This window comes from Acinonyx jubatus, chromosome C2 (assembly GCF_027475565.1).
Source record: "Acinonyx jubatus isolate Ajub_Pintada_27869175 chromosome C2, VMU_Ajub_asm_v1.0, whole genome shotgun sequence".
Lineage (NCBI taxonomy): Eukaryota > Metazoa > Chordata > Mammalia > Carnivora > Felidae > Acinonyx > Acinonyx jubatus.
This window is the reverse complement of record NC_069384.1, coordinates 8,700,527-8,722,556: the sequence shown is the minus strand read 5'-3', so window position 1 is coordinate 8,722,556 and position 22,030 is coordinate 8,700,527. Positions and strand designations below refer to the sequence as shown.

The 22,030-nt window shown below is 50.8% G+C and overlaps 1 protein-coding gene across 1 annotated transcript in view; it reads left to right on the top strand.

Moving 5' to 3' along the window:
• Positions 1–22,030, top strand: part of SIM2 (SIM bHLH transcription factor 2) — a 53,798-nt gene that overhangs the window by 26,873 nt on the left and 4,895 nt on the right. The window contains exons 7-10 of the mRNA XM_053220575.1: positions 4,759–4,865; positions 18,556–18,703; positions 20,142–20,310; positions 20,891–21,299. Of these exons, the coding sequence (XP_053076550.1) occupies positions 4,759–4,865; positions 18,556–18,703; positions 20,142–20,310; positions 20,891–21,299 (833 nt within the window). The remainder of the gene's footprint in view (positions 1–4,758; positions 4,866–18,555; positions 18,704–20,141; positions 20,311–20,890; positions 21,300–22,030) is intronic.

The window sequence follows — 22,030 nt, the reverse complement described above, 5'->3', positions numbered from 1 at the left end:
TAAAGAGTAGCCAGCTTCTCCAGGTGCTGGGTACTTGTTGTATATTATTTATTTATATTTTCATCATCTCACTGGAGTTGGAGCTGGAAATATGTGCTGTAGACACAAGTTAGCCTTTGTTGAAGGCCTGCGATGTCAGGATTCTGCCTTGTGTGTCCGTCAAGTAGGTGGGACCTTAAGGCAAAGAAAAGATTTTGCAATGAGCTGGTGGGAAGCCATCGGAGCTCTGATGGCCACAGAGCTGAGGCTGAGAGCAGACAGGTGGCCTTTGCCGGGAAAAGCTGTGACTACAAGCTCAGTGGGTGCCCTGTCTGGGCTGGGAGGACACCTCTGGCTGGCAGTGAGGGCGAAGGTACAGTGGCCCCTGAACTGTCTCTCCCAACCGCCCTTCCCCTCCTCCCTGAGAATGTCCACCCATCTGAGGATCTCTTGTCAGAGAGAGAAGGGAGAGCGAATGAGGCAAAAGCACTAACTTGTTGTTTCGCTTGGCCTGCCGAAGCTGGCCACACAGGGGAGGTGTGTGCTGTAGAAGCCGTGGTCTGTCCCCCAGGAGGGCTTGCCGGCTTCACGTGGCCCCAGGCCCTTGGGGCTTCCTCCACCTACCATTTTCTTTTTTTATTTCTTTTTTATTTTTTTTAATGTTTATTTATTTTTGAGAGAGAGAGAGAGCACGAGCGAGGGAGGAACAGAGAGAGAGGGAGACAGAATCTGAAGCAGGCTCCAGGCTCTGACCTGTCAGCACAGAGCCCAGTGTGGGGCTTGAACACACGAGACGTGAGACCACGACCTGAGCGGAAGTCGGGCGCTTAACCGACGGAGCCACCCAGGCGCCCCTTCTGCCTACCATTTTCTTATCCGTAAAAAGGTCAGCCTCGCCCTGCCCGCTCGGCTACCCACAGGCTGTTAGGAAAGATGAAATTTGATAATAGATGTGAAGCATTCGTAAAAGTAAAGCCTGGAAGCACTTGGATGGCTCAGTTGGTTAAGCATCCGACTTTGCCTCAAGTCATGATCTCACAGTTTGTGAATTTGAGCCCCGTGTCAGGCTTTGTGCTGATGGGTCGGAGACTGGAGCCTGCTTTAGACTCTGTGTCTGCCTCTCTCTGCCCCTCCCCTGCTTGCACTGACTCTCTCTCTCTCAAAAGTAAATAAACACTAAACAAACAAACAAACAAAAGTAAAAAGCTGATGCACCTAGTCCTTTAGAGTCCTCAGCTGTACAGGAAGGGACAAATGTTCAGAGACCCCACTTTTGCCTTTCGGTGTGTGTGGCCAAGCTGTCTGGGAGAAAGGAGGTATATATGCGTGGGTGTACATGTATATACGTATATACACACATATGTGTAAATATAAATATAAAATTTTGCTAATATTTATTGATTTTTCCCACCTTTTTATTCTGGTAAAATATACATGACATAAAATTGACCATTTTAACCAGTTAAGGGAGAGAACCAAACATACCTGGTTAGGGGCGGGAGACAAAGACACAAAGTAGCCTAGTTTATCATTAGTGAACCTCAGAGCCCTTCAAAGGTAGAGAAATGACAAGGGTTGGCCTGACAGGCTTGCCATCGTGCTCCCAGAAACTCCAAGCAAAGAGTACCCAAAACTCTTTGCGGAAGGGAGGCCAGCACCTTGGGGCTGGCCGGACTGACCAATGCTGCCCTACTGCATCGAAGACAGAGGCACCTGCCAGCAGAGGGGCCCTGGGCGGGTGGACTGTCTGGGCCCATGGTGGCAGCGTGAGAAGGAGTTCTTTCTGGATTCAGGGGCCACTCCTAAAAGTGAACGGAAAGGAATTTTGGCCGTCCGAGCTCATTACTTTAGAAACTTGGGAGGATACAACCAGGTTCCCCCTTGTTACCTCTGTCTCCTAGTTTTTCCTTGACGATTCTAGGAAAAGCCTCTGAGGCCTGGTGAGTTCTCTAGAAGAGGAAAGAGAGAGGTCTCCCCAGAGGAGACATTTCAGATCTTCTCAAATTGTTTGAAGCACACAGCTTTGAAACACAAAGGACAAATGGAGGGCTTTGCAGAAGAGGGTGTTCGAAGGTAGCTCAGAGGCCAGACTGCTCCTGAAGGAAACACGAAACTGTTTCTACAGAAGTCCCCTGCTGTTCTCCCAGCTACGTACCTGGAAGCTTCTAACAGATCTCCTGAACTCTTGTCGTGTAGACGTTTCAAGGGCTCGGAGACGAGCTAGAATTCCTCGAACTCACTCTGGTCTCCAGTCTGTTGCAGTTCGGTCTCCGAGGGGCGGTCTCCGAAGGTCAGGGACAGAGGGGCTGGCCCAGGACCGAGAGGGCAGCACAATGGCCCAGCAGGGTGGGAGATGTCAGCTCCTCCATCCAAAGCCCAGAAGCCACGGCACCGGGTTGGCCTGAAGCCCAGCAGCCCTGAAGTCACAGGGCCCTGGGTGGGGGGCGTGCAGGGGTGGGGGTGGCCACTTGGCCCCCCACCCAGTGTAATCCCAGACACAACTGAACTCAGCATAACCTGAAATTGGGTCAGAGGGGTTTTGTGGTATTTCACTTTGAAACTGTAGCTGGTGCTTTTGCTAAGGATGGGTGAACCCAGCCATGTTTGGGGTTTGGCAAATCCCTCTGACAGGTCTTCAGACACTGGAGGTTTGGAAAAAACCAGGAGGGCATGCTGCCAGACCCTTCTCTTTCCCTTTAATTTTTAAAGCCAGTGTGCGCTTTGATGAGAAACTTAATACATGTGTTTCTGATTCATTTACACGTTCGGGGCTGTTGTTCTGTAACTTTACTTCCAGAGGGTCTGGGAAGCCTCTTTCGTCCCCACACCGTAGAGACGCCTGGTTTTCTTTTTCTTGGGGGGGGGGGGGGTGGGGAAGCCAGGTCTCAGTTTTCCTGTCACACTGTTAGACTCCGATGGGGCCTGAAGTTCTAGATGGCCCTTAGATAAGTCCCCGAGCCCGGAAAGGCCTGCACAGGTTCCCTTTCCACCGACCTCCAGCCCCATCTCCTTCCCGCCCTGGAGGAACACCATGGAAATGTGTACACCAAATAGTGAGCGGTTCCAGGGAAATATGAGGCTCTCCGAGATTTACGACCCGGAGCCCGCGCAGAACTCGACAGAAAGGGGAGCGTGTTATGGAACGAAAGTGAGGTCGAGTTTCCCCGTTGAGTTCGCAACTGACATTTCAGAGACAAGCCAGCAGGACCCCCCCGGTCCGGGCCGTCCTCAGGCCCCACCTCTGCCCCCTCGGGACTGACTTCTCACCAGGACCTCCCTTCCTCTGGAAAAGCGTCCTGTCCTTCTGTTTCATCTGTTCTTAAATATCTGTCACCAAGGCTTTTCGGCCTCCTCTTCCAAGGGCATAGTCACTGGGTCGGTTGCCCGGGGCCCCGGGAAGTGACACCACTGCCACGTGCAATTTCCACCTGCGGATGGAGAGATCCAGACGCCACGGATGATGTGGTCTCGGATGCTGGGAGCCACTTTTCCTCAAAGAGCTGATGTGGGAAGTCAGTATTCCCGGGGCCTGATGAGAACAGAGAGGCGGTAATGGCATGAGGGCACCGGGCACGTGTTGCCCTTCTGCCAGCGAACGTTATGATTTACCCCACAGCCACAGTATTTTCGGGTGTTGTACTAGTTTTTGGACGCCGCACGAGCCTCCGTTGATCGGACGCGTTAACGTCTCCAGTTCTTCTGCAAATGCTCCCGCCCGACCAAAACCTCGTGAGACCGTTGTGCCAGGTAGCAGGGGCCAGTGGGAGATAAAAAGGCTCACACACACAATAGCCAGGACGTGGGAGCAGCCCAAGCGTCCATCGGCGGACGGACAGACAAAACGTCGTATCTACATAAAATAGAACATAATCGAGCCATAGAAATGAATGGCATTCTGTCCCACACCACAACGTGGGTGACCCTTGAAATCAGGATGCCAAGTGAGAGAAGCCAGACACAAAGGGACATCTACCAGGTGGTTCCACTCATCCGAGATATCTAGAATCGACAGATTCCTAGAGACAGAGGGAGAGGGAGGTTACCTGTTGTGGGGGGGGGGGGCGGGGGGCAATGGGGAGTTCTAAGAACATCGTGGTTGTAGTTATTGCCACTACGTGTAGACATAAAAATGGTCAAAGTGGCAAAGGTTGTGTAATGCATATTTTTCCACAATAATAATTTTTAAAAAAAATTTAAATGTTTATTTTTGAGAGAGACAGACAAAGTGTGAGTGGGGGAGGGACAGAGAGAGAGGGAGACACAGAATCGGAAGCAGGCTCCAGGCTCCGAGCTGTCAGCACAGAGCCTGACGTGGGGCTCGAACTCACGAACCCTGAGATCGTGACCTGAGCCGAAGTCGGACGCTCCACCGACTGAGCCACCCAGGCACCCCACGATAATAATTTTAAAAAAGGTTCCCACTGGACTGTCACCGAGAAGCCACTGGAAAGTAGTTCTTTCTCCCATCAGAGTTCACTCTTAAGTGCCCCCAGACAAGCTTCACCCTGAAAAAGGAAAACATTTGAAGCCACCCCAAACGTTCTTCTAGCCAGCAGTTTCAGAAGAACATTCCTGCCCATGAATAGTGCTACATCCTGCACTGGGCTAGCGTTCAAAGCCTTTCTCCTTGTAAAAAAAGATCATTCTCGGTTTCCAAAACCAACATCACCCCCCACCCTGAGCCTTTTAGCACTTGATTAGTTGGCAAAACCAATATTAGTTTAAATGAAAGGCAACCTACAGAACAGGGTAACACACGGAGCCACTGTCCTCCCCCAGGGTGACCGAGCTGACTGGGTATGAGCCGCAGGACCTGATCGAGAAGACCCTCTACCATCACGTGCACGGCTGTGACGTGTTCCACCTCCGCTACGCGCACCACCTCTGTGAGTACCTCGCTCACCGCGCGGGGCCGGGGGCCGGGGCTGGCCAGGGAGGGGGTGGCCAGAAGCGGGGCGGGAAGGCCACCCTTGTTTGGTACAATAGTCCTCCGTTGTGCATACATGAATTCTAAACCTCAGACTGACCCCGTCCACCCCTCCGTTTAGCACAGCTACTGGTCAGTTCTCAAGCATCCAGCTTACCTTCCAGTGAAACTCTGGCAGGTGTGGGATGGTGCACAAGTTGCTGATTCGAAATGGTGGATGTATTTGGAACCTAGATTTCTCTAGGACATCTGGACAGGTTTACACAAAGCGCAACAGCAGAAGCACCAACACGTACAGAGCCCTTGCTCCTGTGGGGCACCGGCTTAGGTGATTAAAGATGTTACTAACCCAGTGAAGGAGATTCTCCTGTTCATGATCCTCCTATTCCTACTGAGGATGCTGAGGTTCAGAGAGGTTAAGCCACTTGCCTGAGGTCACACAGTGAGAGGCTGGAGAGTCTGGAGCCAAAGCAGCCAGGACCCGGCCCCTGACCACTGTCCACCACCTGGCTGGGAGGCTCAGGGGAGACCACGGGTTCCCAGGATGGGAGAAGTCAGCATGGAAAGAATGAACAATCAGTATTCGATTGGCCAGTGCAGAAGGTTTGGTGAACATCTGGACGGGGAGGGGGGTGGGGCTCTAGTCACTGAAATGTTCAAAGAAGTGATACTTTTCTTCTAGAATCCAAATCAAGGCAGCAAATAACTGACACGGGGCGGGATACCTCACGTCCAGCCCTCCATGCCTGGACTCACGGGTGCTTGCTAATGGGGTGCAGATGGCCGGAGCAGCCAGCTCTGCAGGGCCCTCTGGGTGGAGAGGGCAGGTGATTGCTCCGAAAACCCCAGCCCCGGGGGTCCCCCGCCCCATTCCGTGGAGGCAGGAGCATGGCAGGAGCCCTGATATCCAGCAAGGGAGCTGGAAGCAAGCCCCCAAATTACCTGCAGGAAGGGAGCCTCTTCCAAGTGGGGCTCCATTGGGAGGAATTAGGCCTCTAAGCACAGAGAATGAAAACTTATGGAATTGAAAGTCTTCGTTTTAAATCCCATTTCCTCTCTCTCTCTCTCTCGAACTACCTGGCTAACAGAGGAGCAGGGATTTCCGCCCTGCCACCACCTGGGAGAAATAAATACAGTTTGTGTTTGGGAAGTGTAACGAAGGCCACAGCGATGACCAGCACAAGGCTCCTGTGTCCCCAACACACAACGGAAGCTTTTCACGTATCCATTGTTTTTTGGTTTTTTTTTTAATTTATTTTGTATTTATTTTGAGAGATAGAGAGCAAGCAGGGGAGGGGCAGAAAGAGAGAGAGGGGCAGAGAGAGAGAATCCCAAGCAGGCTCCACACTGTCAGCGCAGAGCCCTATGTGTGGCTCGAACCCACAAACCGAGAGTTCGTGACCTGAGCCAAAGTCAAGAGTTGGATACTTAATGGACTGAGCCACCCAGGTGCCCCTCACGTATCCAGTTCGGGGCGCGGGGCTGGTCCTGTGTCCATTTCCCAGATGAGCGGTGACCCTCACGGGTGGAGACCTGTGGGCGGGCAGCAGCTGAGTCAGACAGGACCAGAGCCCGGGTTTGTTCGGCTCTCAGGCCTTGAGCGGTTCCCACCACGTGATGGCTCTGAGCCTTGGAGGCACAGCCCGTCTTCGCTTCATCAGGAGCCCTGATCTTCCCCGAGCTCACCCGGCCTGCAGAGGGAGTTTATCTGAGAGGTCCACTGCAATTTGCATGATAAATTTGCCTCAGCTCACCTGGAATTTAGCATTTCCAGACATTTCATTTATCCAAGAGAACCCTGAAAGGGAAGGCATACACAGGCTTCCCGGAGACACACAGAAAAGGCAGAAGCATTTAGAAACCAGAGGAAGCACGTGTTTTTGTTTTTGTTTTTTCAAATGGGCTCAAATTAGTAAATCAAAGAAAATAAAAAATAGCAATATTGACAACGATTGCTATGGTGCAGTGACCTTAACTATGGTGGAGAAACCACCCCAGGGGCAGGAGGCAGAGAGCATATCCCAGCCAGGCTGGAGGTGATGGGGGGGGGGGGTGGCCTTGGGATCCACCATGAGCCTTGCATCTGTCCCTGACTCACTTCTGTCAACTCTTCCAGATGTAAACTAGAGGAGAGCTGACAGGGAGAGGTAGCAGAGGCCCTTGCCCACAGATGGGGGTGGGAATTAGTCTTCTAGAGCTCACACCTTGGCTCCAGGATTAGAACCTCACTTGGGTGTCCCTCTCAGGGAAGCCATGACATTAACCTGGACATGACTTTCCCCTCCAAAGCTGGGTCTTTCAGATGAAGAAAGGGGTGATATTCAACAAAACAGAGCATGATTTTTGGAAGCAGAGTCTTTATTGGTATGGAGCTGGGGAAGTTTTGAAATCTCTCTGTTGTGTGGTCCCTGGGGCTTCATCTCCTTTCCAGGCACAGAACTGGGGCCAGAGGGGCCAAATCCAGAAGCCGGCCTCAAGCCTGGGGTTCAAGTACAGTAGTTTGTTGGGACAGTGACTGAAACACGGGTTGGGGAGAGAGAGAAATAAGCCATGGAAGGGAAGGAGCCACAAGACGGGCTTGTCTGACTGGGACTCAGTCAAGGGGAGTGAGCTGAGGTATTTAGACTCCTGCTCCTGCCTGTCATGAGCTGAAGGCTGCTCTTAGGGGTGTTAATCTCCCTGTCCCCCCTCATCTGTTAGAGTGAGGTCTGCCAAAGAAAGGCCTCAGGAGGGAGATGGGGCCATCAGAAGTTCCTGGGTGCACTCCATGGTGAGGGGAGGGATGTGAGGAGACATCAGCCAGAGCGAAGGTCCGCCTCTTTACCGTGTCTTCTCAGCCTCCTCCCCTCATTGGTCTCCAGGCTTTGTGAAGAGTTCTCCATCCAGCCATCCCTCCATAAGGTGCTCCTCACCCCCCAGCCCAGCCTAGTTGGTCATCTTGTCCTTGCTTTGCACACCTTAGTCACCTTTCTCTTGTGGGGTGGGGGCTTTTTTTTTAAGATTTTATTTTTAAGTCATCTCCACACCCAATGTAGGACTTGAACTCACCACCCTGAGATCAAGAGTTGCACTCTCCACCAGCTGAGCCAGCAGGTGCCCCTCTGGGGGGACCCTGTTGCCCTCACTGCTCAGGGTCCCTGTTGGTCCATTGGAGTGTCCTCTATCCCCAAACTCCTGCCCCATGGGCAGCGGGGGGGAAGCTAAGCACCGCCCCCCTTTCCAGTTCTGTTTTCACTACCGCCATGATGTCAGCTGCTGCCACATCTCTTCCAGGAGGGTGTGTCCAGCTCCTTCCAGCCCAACCCAAGGGCCCTAGGTTCTTATTTCTGGACAATGCTTTCGCCTCATGCTATTCACATTCTTATGGGGTCTATATTGATCTGCTCAGGCCACTGTAACAAAATAACACAGGCTGAGGGGCCTAAACTACAGAAACTTGTTTCCTAACAGCTCTGGAGGCTAAAATCTGAAGTCAAGTTATCAGCAGGACCGCTTTCTCCTGAGGCCTCTGCCTCTGTAGGTGGGCATCTCCTTCCCGTGTCCTCACATGCGTGAGGCCCTCTGTGTGTGTCTGCCTTCTCATCTCTTTCTGTGACAGGGACACCAGCCATATTGGATTAGGGTCCCCCTCTTACTCCATTTTCTTTTAATTACCTCTTTAAAGACCCCATCTCCAAATGCAGGGACATTCTGAGGTCCTGAGGGTCGGGGCTTCAACAATCTGGGTGGAACACAGGTCAGCCCATGACAGGGACTTTCTTTAATAGCTCTGTGTCCTTACCCAGGTAGTAGGCCCAGCTGGGCAGGCTGGCTTGGGGAGGGCAGGTGGGAGGTCTGTGAAGGCAGGATGCGTCATTTGGAAATGTGGCTTTTCGGTCCTGTCTCCTGGTGCTTCAGTAACGCAGGGCTCAGGAACCTAGCCTAAGCCTCCCGCCCTCCCGCCCTCCCGCCTGGGATCCCAACCTGGATCCCAGATCCGCACGGTGGCCCCTGCCAAGCTGGGGGCTCAAGTCCTTCAATTCAGTCACCGCTGGAGCTGGCCTAGTGGCTGTCCCAGGAGCACAGGCATGCAGGGTGGCCTCTCCCACTTCCTCCCCATCCCCCACAGCTGCACATGGCTGGAGGGGGCCAGGGGCCACGGTGACCCTCAGGATTCCAAGACCACGGGTCAGGGGGCGGGCGGCTGGCCCCCTCTTACAGGGAGACATACAGACGCATCTTCCTTCGCAGTTGATGAGGTCACTGAGCGCAAGAAACATCTACCAATACCCAGGGAGGTCACTGTCCGATTCTCCAAGGCCAGATTTTCTCCACACCAGCGTCCAAACCCCAGGACTCCCTGGAGATGGGGCGAAGGGCTCTGCCAGCAGCAGAGTTGGACATCAGGCGGTGGTGGCTCTGGATGACCACAGTCAGCCAAATGGTTTTCACACATTGTTCAAAATATTATCTTAACCCAGTGCAGGGATCCACAGGGCCCAAAGAAAGCATAGCCCCTAAGGAAAGAGAATTCAACACTTTCCAGAAAGTCAGCTTCATGAGGAGAAGCAGGGCTGCGCAGGGCAGTCTTTGGGGAGCATGGGCTTCCAAGGGGTCAGCAAGACAGGGACTGGCATGGCCCGGACACCTCGTGTCACTGTGGGCCTAGGCCTTCCCAGATGAGCCATGCGAGTCAGACCGTGCCAGGGCTTTCCCCGGAAGCTTCTGTAGAGAAAATGAACATGGATCCTCTAGGGAGCATATTTGAGCCCCCCTCCAACCCTGTGCCCTGCCCACTGTCCTGTGGTGGCCGAGGGAAGGCCCCCACAGCTCAGCTAAGTGTGGGCCCTGGTGCAGGCATGACAGTCATGTGGCCTCAGGGAAATGGGGGCCCTGAGCTAGGGTCTGCCCTTGCTGTCTCCCTCCTGTCTTTGTCAGGTGTTTGGGTGACTTTTTCTTGCATGGAGGGAGCCAGTAGAGATCTGTATTCTCTTGACCTGCAGGTCCTGGGGGTGGGGAGGGGTGATGCACAGTTGGGAAGGGATTGATATCGCCGAACTTGAAGATCTGTTGAGGGACACCAGGCAGATTTCTGGAAGACACAACAGTTTGGAAGAACCATGATGTCCAGGATGGTGGAAAATTGCACCCAGCTCCCCACCTGGGGCCCCTGGACAGAGTGGGCCAAGTGCAGATCACAGAGAGTGCAGGCCAAGTCCAACTGTCATAACGCTTTCAATGTCACGCAAAGGCTTCTAAGCCTGAATATGCGGTCTACAGAGTTCAAGGAATAACTGTCATAACAAAATTCCAGGACACCTGGCAGACAGCCATAGAGAACACACCCTAAATGGCGCACAGGGGGCACCTGGGTGGCTCAGTTGGTTAAGCATCGGGTTTTTGATCTCAGCTCAGGTCACGATCTCGAGGTTCGTGGGTTCGAGCCCTGCATCTGGCTCCACACTGACGGTGCAGAGCCTGCTTGGGATTCTGTCTCTCCCTCTCTCTCTGCCCCTCCCCCCATTCGTTCTCTCTGGCTTTCTCCCTCAAAATAAGTAAATAAACTTAAAAAAAATTTAAGGGCACCTGGGTGGCTCAGTCAGTTAAGCGTCCAACTCTTGGGTCCGGCTCAGGTCATGATCTCACGGTTCGTGAGTTCGAGCCCCGCATCAGGCTCTGTGCTGACAGTGCAGAGCCTGCTTGGGATTCTCTCTCTCTCTCTTTCTCTGCAACTCCCCCGTTCGTTCCCTCTGCCTCTGTCTCTCAAAATAAATAAACTTAAAACAAATGAAGTGGCACACGAGAGTCACAAACTCAAATGCTTATGGGGCCAGGCATGTAGCATGAATGTGTGAAAGGGCATCTGTAGGGCAGTAGGGAATGGCTAACACGTGACCATCCAGAGGCATTCCCAGTAAAACAGCACTGAGCCACCAACAGAACCCACCTGTGAGCTTACACAGTCCATGGGACACTGGTGCGCAACCACTCTGTGGCATCGCTGTGGAACAGGGCACAAAGGTCTCGAAACGGAAGACAAACTTGCAAGTCTCCCATCCACTGTGGCAATTTCATGTCAGGGGGGCGCCAGCCTCTGCTGCTGGCCTTGCCTCTGGACTGGAAACGGGTGATCGCGTTTAATTCATGCTCAGATCCCTTTAGATGCTCTCTTGCAAGCAGGGTCTGGAGGCAGAGGAGGTGTTGGCTTGCAGGTGGAGGTGTGGGGAAGCCTACACCTTGAGGGGGAGCCAGGAGCAGGGGAGCGGTAAATCATGGGAGAAAGCACTGCGTGATCTCCACGTTGTCCTGACCCGGAAGCAGTTGTGAACATAGAGGTGTGGGCTGGACCTTCTCGGTGTTGCCAGACGGGTCAAGCTCTGCCCATCATCCGTGGTCAAGGTCACTTTGGACACATCCCACAAGGTGGCCCTTGTGAGCGTTCTTCCTTAAAGTGCTTCTCTCTTCGCGGTGCGTTCCGTGTCGTTCTGCCAGCCAGACGTGCAGACTCCCTAGAGGAGCGCACGGCTTTCTATCAGTGTCACCCACTGCAGGTCCGAGCTGGCAGAGGGGACATAGCAGGAGGAGGGGATCAACCTCACCAGTGTTTCTGTGGAGGGTGGTTTTGTCTCCTGGCGCTGCTCTAACGAAATACTACAAACTGGGAGGCTTACAACAGCGGAAATGTACTCTCCCAGGGTTCTGGAGACCGGAAGTCCGAAGTGAAGGGGTCAGCAGGGCCGAGCTTCCTCAGAAAGCTCTGAGGAGGATCCTTCCTGCCTCTGCCAGCTTCTGCTGGAGTCCTTGGCTTGCCGTCCCAGCTCACCAGTCTGTGCTTCCACTTGCCCTCCTGTGTGTGTGTGTGTCTCCTCTTTGGTCTCTTATGGGGGGGGGGGGGTCGTTGGAGGCAGGGCCCACCCTGTTCCAGCATGATCTCGTCTATCTTGAGATCCTTGACTTAATTACACCTGCAGAGATCCCTTTTCCCAAATACGGTCACATTCACCGGTTTCAGGGGCCAGGACGTGGAACACATCGTTTGGGGGAACCCCATTCAATCACCATAGGGATTTTTGGCATCTGACATCATCAGCTCTTACAATTCAAAACGGAAATAGAAATTATGCTCCAGGCCAAGGTTCCCTTGCCTCCCAGAGGAACCAGGCAGGCCACCTACTTTTCTGTGTAGCAGATTCACGGAACTAGAATTTCCACCCCAAAGCGGCCTCGGCAAACCGTGACTGCTGGCTTCCCTCTCAGCATGGGACACCCTGATCTCAGAACCATCTGAGGCCCCGATGCTGGAGGTGCTGTGGCCCCAAGTGCTAGGAGCAGGGCCTCTGTTCCCGGAGCTTACAGCTTACGCGCCATCTCCAGCCTGCCTGGTCCCCCACTGCCAAGCAGAGCCTTACTTTATAGCCCCCCCCCCCCGCTCTCCTCCTCCCCCCACCCTCCACGGGATCATTTCAGGCAGCTAATTAAGGCCAACAGATTGGAGGGGGAGCTAGACCGAAGCAAGGCATGTTGTGACTAAGCGTCTAGGATTTCAGCTTGGATTGATAATATGGACTATCACCATGGGTCATAGAGAAGCAAAAAACAATTCTATGCCCGTGTTTGTTTGGTCTCTGTATCTAAGCCGCATCAGAGCTGCCCTTGGCATCCTAATATAAAATATTTGGGATAAACTGGCTTTATTGTATCCAGTTTAGATGATTATGGGTAGGTTTTAGGAATGTTGTAAGAAATAAGGAAAGTATGAAATCCAAGAGAGGGAAAAGGAAAAATACACCATCTTGCTGCCAGGGGCGTGACGGGTACTGCGAGGGACGGATTTCAGAGTGGAGGGGCTGAGCAAGTACTTCTGTTGAAGGAATGACCTCTGGGGAAGTCCACATATGGGGCCCCAGGTGGGTCCTATAGCATGTCTTTTGGGGCCAAAAGCAAATTGGCCGAGTCTCCGCTAACCTTCCTTGCACCTCTCCTTGCACATTGAGCTACAGAGAACCTTCTGGAGACTCGTGCCCCTTCTTCCCAGAGGGATCACTCTGAGACAAGGGAGTCAGAACACCCGGGCTGGGGGCCCCGGCTATGCCCTCAAGATTTGCTGGCCCCACTTCCTGGTGGTGCCTACTTCCCACAGCTGTAGGGGGTGTGAAATCAGGGGTTCGGACATGAGCGGGCACCCGAAACCATGGATTTTGCTGTTAAAAAAGCAAACCCCAAGAGGAGAAACATTGTAAAGATAGCTCTTTCCTATTATCTCTGTCTGTGCTCTCCAGCACGGACTCTGGCCCCTGCCCCGTGCGTCCACGGAGGTGCACATGCTAAACCCGGGAAGAAGAGAGCCTGTGTCTACACTGTTCCCGGGAGCCCTGCCCCTCGTCCCAGGGGTGGAGGGGGGGATGGTGGTCACGCACCGAAGGGGTGGGGGGCCTGATCCGTGTTGTATTTCCACTTCCCTGACCCCACACAAACTACCTGCCTGTGGAAAAAATAATTTTTTCATTTTAAAAAAATTTTTGTTTAGATGTTTTTATTTATTTTTGAGAGAGAGACAGACAGAGCATGAGTAGGGGAGGGGCAGAGAGAGAGAGGGAGACACAGAATCTGAAGCAGGCTCCAGGCTCTGTGCAGAGCCTGATGCGGGACTCGAACCCACAAACCACAAGATCATGACCTGAGAAGTTGGACGGTCAACTGTCTGAGCCACCCAGGCGCCCCAATAATTTTTTCACTTTTATTATAAAGCCGATACCTCCTTAGTGTTGGAAGTGTAGAAAATCAAGAAAAGTGGAACAGGAGAAAATGAAAATTACCTGTAATTTGACCAGATAATGAGAGTTGATATGTATTGAGTCTTTGCTGTGTGACTGCCACCACTAGTCTAAAGCTTCCCATAGATGATCTAATCCTCACTGTGACCATGCGAGGTAGGGAGTATGATTATGCTCTTGTTCCAAACAGGGAAACCGAGTCACCGGGGCTTTGTAACGTGTCCGAGATCGCAGTTAGTTGGGGTGTATATGTGAGTGTGCATGTACTTTTTCTTACCTGTACTCTATGCTCTTCTGAATCTTGTCTCTTTTTTTTAATGAGTTATAACTGACATATAACACTATATTAGTTTCAGATGTACAATGTAGTGATTTGATATTTGTACACGTTCCTCCATGATCAGCACAATAAATCTAGTTACAATATATAGTTATACATTTTTTTTCTTGTCTTGAGAGCTTTGAAGAGCTAATTCCTTTAGCAACTTTCAATACACAACACGGTGTTATTAACTGAAGTCTCCGATGCTGGAAGTTTGTACCTCTTGACCATCTCCTTCACCCGTTTCTCCCACCTGCCCTCCGTCACCTTTGGCAACCACCAATCAGTTCTCTGTATCTATGATTTTTTTTTTTATTAGATTGCACATGTAAGTGAGGTGCCAGGGTATTTGTCTTCGTCTGACTTACTTTACTTACCATAATACCCTCGAGGTCCACCCATGTTGTAGCAGATGGCAAGATTTCCTTCTTTTTTATGGCCAAACAATATTCCTTTGTGAGTGTGTGTACGTACGTATACCACGATTTCTTTATCCATTCATCCATGGGTGGACACTTAGAGTGGTTCCGTTTCTTGGCTATTGTAAATAATGCTGCACTGAACATGGGGGCGCAGGGGTCTTTCCGAGTTAGTGTTTTTGTTTCCTTCAGAGAAATACCCAGAAGTGGTATTTCTGGAGCATATGGTAGTTCTATTTTAAATTTTTTGAGGAACCTCCTCACTGTTTCCATGGTGGCTGCACCAATGTACCTTCCTAGTCATAGTACACATGGGTTCCCTTTTCCCCACATCCTTGCCAACACTTGTTATTTCTTGTCTTCTTGATAATAGTTATTCTGACAGGTGTGAGGTGAAACCTCATATGATTTTGATCTCATTTCCCTGATGATAAGTGATGCTGTGAACTTTTTCATGTACCTGTTGGCCGTCTGTATGTTACGTCTTCTTTGGGAAAATGTCGATTCAGACCTTCTGCCCATTTTGTAGTTGGACTATTTTATTTACTTGTTTGTTTGTTTATTGCTACTGAATTGTATGTGTTCTTCGTATATGTTGGATGTTAACCCCTTATCAGGTATGTAATTTGCAAATACTGTCTCCCATTCGGTAGGTTGTCTTTTCATGTTGTTGGTGGTTTCCTTTGCTATGCAGAAGCTTTTTAGTTTGATGTAATGCTACTTGTTATTTTTGTTTTTGATCTTTTAAGGATTATTTTGTGGTTCCATACAAATTTTAGGATCGTTTGGTCTATTTCTGTGAAGGATGATACTGGAATGTTGATAGGTATTGCATTAAATCTGTAGATGCCTCTGGGTAGTATGGACACTTTATATTAATTCTTCCCCTCCATGAACATGGAGTGTCTGTCTTTGCATTAATATGTGTCTCCTTCAGTTTCTTTCATTGATGTCTTACAGTTTTTAGTGTCTTGTCTTTCACCTCCTTGGTTAAATTTATTCTTAGCTATTTCATTATTTTTGATGCAATTGTAAATGGGATTGTTTTCCTAATTTCTCTTTCTGATAGTTCATTATGAATGTGTAGAAACTCAGCAGATTCTTGTGTACTTATCTTGTATTCTTGACCCTTACAGAGTTCTCTTATTCTAAGAGTCTTCTGATGGAGTCTTTAGGGTTTTCTATCTATAATATGCCATCTGAAAATAATGACAGTTTTACCTCTTCCTTTCCAATGTGGTTGTCTTTTATTTCTTTTTCTTGCTTAAGTGTTCTGGCTAGGACTTCTGATTCTGTGTCACATAAAAGTGGCAAACGTGGGCATCCTTGACTTGTTCCTGACCTGAGAGGAAAAGCTTTCAGCTTTCTCCTGTTGAGTATGTTAGCTGTGGACTTGTCATGGATGGCCTTTATTACGTTGAAGTGCATCCCTTCTATATGCACTTTGTTGAGAGTTTTTATCATAGATGGCTATTGAATTTTGTCGAATGATTTTTCTTTATCCATTTTCATTGTTCACTTTGTTCATGTGGTGTATCCTGTTGATTGATTTGCAGATGTTGAACCATCGTTGCATCCCAGGAATAGATCCCATTTGATCACGCCGCATGATCCCTTTAATGTATTGTTAAATTCAATCTGTTACTATTTTGTTAAGGATTTTTACATCTACGCTCATCAGAGATATTAATTTTCCTTTTCTTGCAGTGTCCTTGTCTGGTTTTGGTATCAAGGTCATGCTGACCTCATACATGTGTTTGGAAGTGTTCTTTCCTCTTCTAATTTTCCAAAGAGTTTGAAAAGGATTGGTATTAATTCTTATTTAAATGTGTGGTGGAATTCACCGGTGAAGGAAGCCATCTGGTCCCGGACTTCTGTTTATTGTGAGGTTTTTGATGACTCCTTACCAGTTATTAGTCTGTTCAGATTTTCTATTTCTCCATCACTCAGTCTTCATAGGTTGTATATTTCTAGCAAAGTATCTGTTTTCTTGTAAGTTTCTCAATTTGTTGGCATATAATTGTTTTTCTTAAAGTGTGCTACAATTATTTCCAAATTTTTATTTAAATTCTAGTTAACATACTATGATTGTTCAAGTAGTCTGTTATTATCTCTGTATTTCTGTGATATTGAATCCTGTCTTTTTTTCTCATTTAACATTATATCATACACGTTCTCCATAATATTTCAAATTCTTATTAATCATTATTTCAATAGCGGCATAGTATTCCAAAGTTTATTTCATCTTCCCTAATTCATGGGCAGTGAAGCGTCCCCTTCCTTTTCCCCCTGAATTATAAGCAGGACTGCTTGTAATAGGATCAATGATTGGAAGTGAAGCCACTGTGTCAGTGGATGTGAACTGTCAAACTGCTTTCCAGGACGGTACGAGTCCATGCTTCTATCAGCACGTGACAATGCCTGTCCCCATAGATCAGCTGACATCATTGTTGTCATTTTATTTCCCTTGAGATACAATTCATATAATATAAAACCGACCATCTTAACAGTTTTCAGAGGTTCTTAGTATATTTATAATGTCATGCAACTATTACCTTTACTGAGTCCCAGAACATTTTCTTCATCCCCAGAAGAACCCTGGTACCCATCAGCGGTCACTCCTGGCTCCCCTCATCCCCCAGCTCCTGTCAACCACTAATCTGCCTTTGGTTTTTATGGATGTGCCTATTCTGGACATTTCACATAAATGGAACCATGCAATATTTGTTTCTTTTTTACTGTCTGCTGATTTAATGGATGGTATCTAGCTCTGAGTTAAGCAAATACATTGAACATTTGATCATCATTTATATTTAATCTTTGGTGAATTGTTTGTTCCAGTCCTTTCCTCATATTACTTCTAGGTCTTAATGTTTTTATTGATGTGTATGAACTCTTTACATATTAAGGCTAACTACTCCTCGACTATCATTTTTGCAGTAATTTTTCTTCTGCACCAGAATATTTTGCTGCAGGTGTTAAAGTGGATGATAAAGAGGCACTCTTAATGTGGAAAGAAGTCACAGAAGGCCATGGAGAGCCTCGGGAGGGTTTGGGCAGACAGCGCGGGGGCTCTGCCTAGTGGCATAAGATGGGGGCTGAATTTCTGTGTCTGTGAGCCTCCAAGGGGTTCCTTCAGTGCCAGCTAGTGCAGTCACAGAATTTGGCCACCTCCCCAAACCCCTGCTCAGGTGGCTGTTAGTAGGGCCCTGGGGCCAGCCCTGATTTGAGAAACAGGAATGTCCTGTAGCCATGACCTGGGCATCAAGGGATGCCTTTTAGATTTGTGCTGGCCTTCCCCTCCTTGGAGAAGGATAACCCTTCTGGGGTTATCTGCCCACCCAGTGCTTCTGGCACTTTCCTTTCTCGCCAGCCTGTGCCCTCCAGGCCCTGGGGGAAATTAGTACAGAGGCTTTGGAAGTGAGTATGGCTCAGCAGTCTGGAGTTTGCACCCATGCGTAGAAGATGGGCCCAGAGGCCCAGTTTTCAGAAACTAAATAGCCAAGCAGAGGTCCTTCCTACATGAGCAACAGTAGGAAATTAATAGGCCTGATGAAAAGTGGGGCTGATGGGAAGAAAATATAGATGGCAACAGAGTAGCAAACAGTCTCAAGGTGAATACACACATGTTCTGGAGAGTAGTAAATACTAACAACAATTTGAAGCTTGGTTGAATGTACTTATTATTTTGTTTAAACAACTACATCACTCCCTGCTCCTGCTGCTGCCACCTATTGAGGGTGTGGGGATTAAGGGTTTGAGGGATTATCACATCATCGTGGCATTTTGGAAACTGAAAAGCCAAACCAATTTTATCACTCTGCCAGATGCAAATGTTTTATGGGGACTAATTGTTTCTCCCAGTGAAATCAATGACTATTAAATTTGAGTTCTCAACAGGGGAGGGGAGAGAACGCGCCTTGGACCTCTTGAAATTATAGGCAAAAAATCTTGTGTGTGTGCGTGCGTTTGTGCGTGTGCGCACACAAGCATGCACATTCCTGTAGAGAAAGCCCATCTCTTTGTCGAGTTCCCAAAGGTGTCCTTGACCCCAGAAAGGTCCAGAACTGGGGCTGAGGTCATCGGTGGGGGCAGAGCCCCCCAAGCAGAGCCTGCTAATTGTCCCTCGGGATTCATGTTACCTTGTGCTTGCAGTGCTGGTGAAGGGCCAGGTCACCACCAAGTACTATCGGCTGCTGTCCAAGCTGGGCGGCTGGGTGTGGGTGCAGAGTTACGCCACCGTCGTGCACAACAGCCGCTCGTCCCGGCCGCACTGCATCGTGAGTGTCAATTATGTCCTCACGTAAGTCCGACGTATTTGTTTCCTTGCTCTCTCCTCTCCCCTGCCCCTCATCAACCCGCTCTCACAAGCCGCAAGCCCTGTGTCTCTCTCTCTCTCTCTCTCTCTCTGAAACTGTTCATTTGTCTCCTGTTTTGTTTTTATTTGAACAATCTGGTGGTTCGGGAAAGTCCAAACTATTTCTGAACTCGGCACCGAGGGCCAGGTGCTGGGCTACGGTGGGAATTACCACGAAGGGAGCCCTGCCCCAGGCACAGCTGAAGATCAGATCCGAGAGACCAGCTGAGGGGCGCCGGGGTGGGGGGAAGGTGGGAGATGCCCCCCATCTTGCACAGGAGGGACAGGAGACGCGTCCAGATCAGGAATATGAACTTATGCTCCTTGTGCCCACAAACATCAGGGCCGTCTTGCGTGCTCCCACCATCTGGGATGGGGATCTCTCACATTTCCCCCGTATTTCTATATAGCCTGTTGCAAATGATGATGAATGTTTGGTCTCTTTAAAATCTCAGGAGGCCAAGTTCAGTTGCAAATTCTTTTAGGACCATTAGACACACAACAGGACATAAGTCTCCCTGGGACCATATATTACTGTGGACCCACGGTGGCTACTGTATGTTAAGTCACCTGCACCCAGCTCTGTCCCTGAACTTGACACCTTTGCTGTACCCCAGCCCCACCTTGAACAAGGTCCTCCTGTGTGTTCAAGGATTTGAACTCACTCCTGGATTTAGGCTCTCACTCCTTTCATAGAATGACTGCCGGGTCCCTGGTTTCTTGGGTTTTGTTTTATTATTTTTTTAGGAGTGTGATTTTGGCAAAACTGCAGGGAAGAGAGCATTTTAGCCCCCTAATGACTCTTCCTGAGCAGACAAGCGTGGGCTGGTACTTTAGGCGACTTCCCCTCCCACGAACACAACTGTGCCAAGCCGGCTCTTTAGGCCGAAATGGGCGCCTGATGTGGAGAGAGGCAAGGCTGGCAGCCAGGCTCCTGGACCCTTGAAAGTCCCCCACTCGCGCCTCCCTGGGTGCTAAATGGAGAAACAGCCGGGCCACAGACACTCAAGGCGATGAGTACTGCTCCTGCCCTTGCTTTGGCCCCGACACGCTTCCTGGTGGCCCATGGTGTCCCTGGGGGACCTTTGGGACCTACAGGACTGGAGACAGCTACCTCCACATCTTCTGGCTGGATAATGCTGACCTCTCTCGGCACTGCCCAGGGCTGCAGGGGGCCTTTGACGATGAAGGTGGGCGCCCTTTGCTCAAGTCCCGGGCCCTGCAACCTCAGTGGACCGATTCGCAACCTCAGTGAACCGATTTGCTGGAGCTTGGGGAACGAACGTGCGGGGGGGGGGGGGGGGGGGTTGGGGGAGGGGCAGGGAAGCCGCTCTGCCCCCCTGGCGGCCCACTGGACATGACTTGTCCTGCTTTTGCTTCTCAGGGATATCGAATACAAGGAACTGCAGCTGTCCCTGGACCAGGTGTCCACATCCAAGTCCCAGGACTCCTGGAGGACCGCCTTGTCTACCTCACAAGAAACTAGGAAATTAGCGAAACCCAAAAATACAAAGATGAAGACGAAGCTGAGAACAAACCCGTACCCGCCACAGGTAACACACACCCCCTGCTGGGGGCTCAGGACACCCAGCCTGTTAAGGAACAATGAGCCTCAGTGCATAGCGGGTCTCGGGTCTCGGGCCTGGAAGTTTCCCCGCGGAGTGCAGCAGAGGCCCTGGGGGGATGTCCTGCGCACACAGTAGAGACACGGCCTGAGGCACACGGAGCTAACATCTGGGAAGGCTCAGCAGGGCTGGAAAAAGAAGGCTAAATTGGGAAGGCACATCAGCTTGCTGGAATCCGCCTTCGTGCGCAGCGTGTTTCCATAGCATTTTTTAAAACGAAAACCTTTTTTTGTTTTAATACTTTGTAACCTCTCAGAAAGTGGCTGCATGTATCTGGTAGGTTTTCCACTTGGGCTGAGACCGTCTCCCACCCCGGGCGGGGGCGGGGGCGGGGGGAGGCGTCTCTGTGGCACTGCTTGCTGCACACCTGTCCCCAGTGGGACCTCACTGTGGTGGCCGGGGGTGGGCCCAGCCCAGGGATGCGGTCAGGCTGACTCCAGGGCGGGATCCGGCGAGGCCGGAGGGGACTTCCTCACCGGCCCTGTCGTCCGTCTCCTTTGCCGTGCAGCAATACAGCTCGTTCCAAATGGACAAACTGGAATGCGGCCAGCTGGGAAACTGGAGAGCCAGCCCCCCAGCGAACGCCCCGGCGCCCCCAGAACAGCAGCTCCATTCAGAAAGCAGCGACCTTTTGTACGCCCCGTCCTACAGCCTACCTTTCTCCTACCATTACGGACACTTCCCTCTGGACTCTCACGTCTTCAGCAGCAAAAAGCCAATGTTGCCGGCCAAGTTCGGGCAGCCCCGAGGATCCCCGTGCGAGGTGGCACGCTTTTTCCTGAGCACACTGCCAGCCGGTGGCGAATGCCAGTGGCATTATGCCAACCCCCTCGTGCCTAGCGGCCAGTCTCCAGCTAAAAACCTTTCTGAGCCGCCGGTGAACACTGCTCGGCACAGCCTCGTGCCAAACTACGAAGGTGGGTCATGTTTGCACGAGGGGAGGGGGCAGGACTGCGAAGGGTGGCGGTGGGTGGCAAGCGGAAAAAGGATCCTCACGCTTTGGGCAAACTTCTCCTTTTTCTGCTCGGAAGTAGGGATTCCACGCTCTCCTGCTGGCAACGGGAGTCGCTTCGTGACAGGCTGGAAAGCTGGGCGACCGCGCCCGTGTGCCACACGTGGCACTGGTGACGGCATAAAGGGTGGAGGAAACCGGCGTTCAGCCACCCCCCCCCCCCCAAAGCTCCGGCCTCATTCGCTTCCCCAAGAGGGAGACAGAGTGGTTTTCAGGACCAGCTCCCATGTGCGGAGAATGCTCCAACCACATTTATTTTAAAAGATTACTTTCCAGCCCGCCCCCAAATGAATCTGGGATCCTGTTGGCTTTCTTCCCACGCCAGTTTTCAAAGTGGGAAAAACAGTGGTGGAAATTCATGAGCTCAGAGACAGAAATGTCACTCACCAACCCGGGGCAAATGATGTAAGCACTCCGAGGACTCAGTTTCTTCATCTGTAAAATGGGATCGGAGGCCAGGTGATATGCCTACCCCAGGGCTGGGCACACGCTAGGTGCCTGCCCGCACTGCTGGTTCAACAACGGGAATGGCCCCTCCAGCAGCCTTCCTGGTGGCAGACAAGCAAACGTCCTCTGTGGATGTGCCACCGGCTTCCCCAGGCCCAGTCTCCTGTTTGCTCACTGAGCCAACCCCAG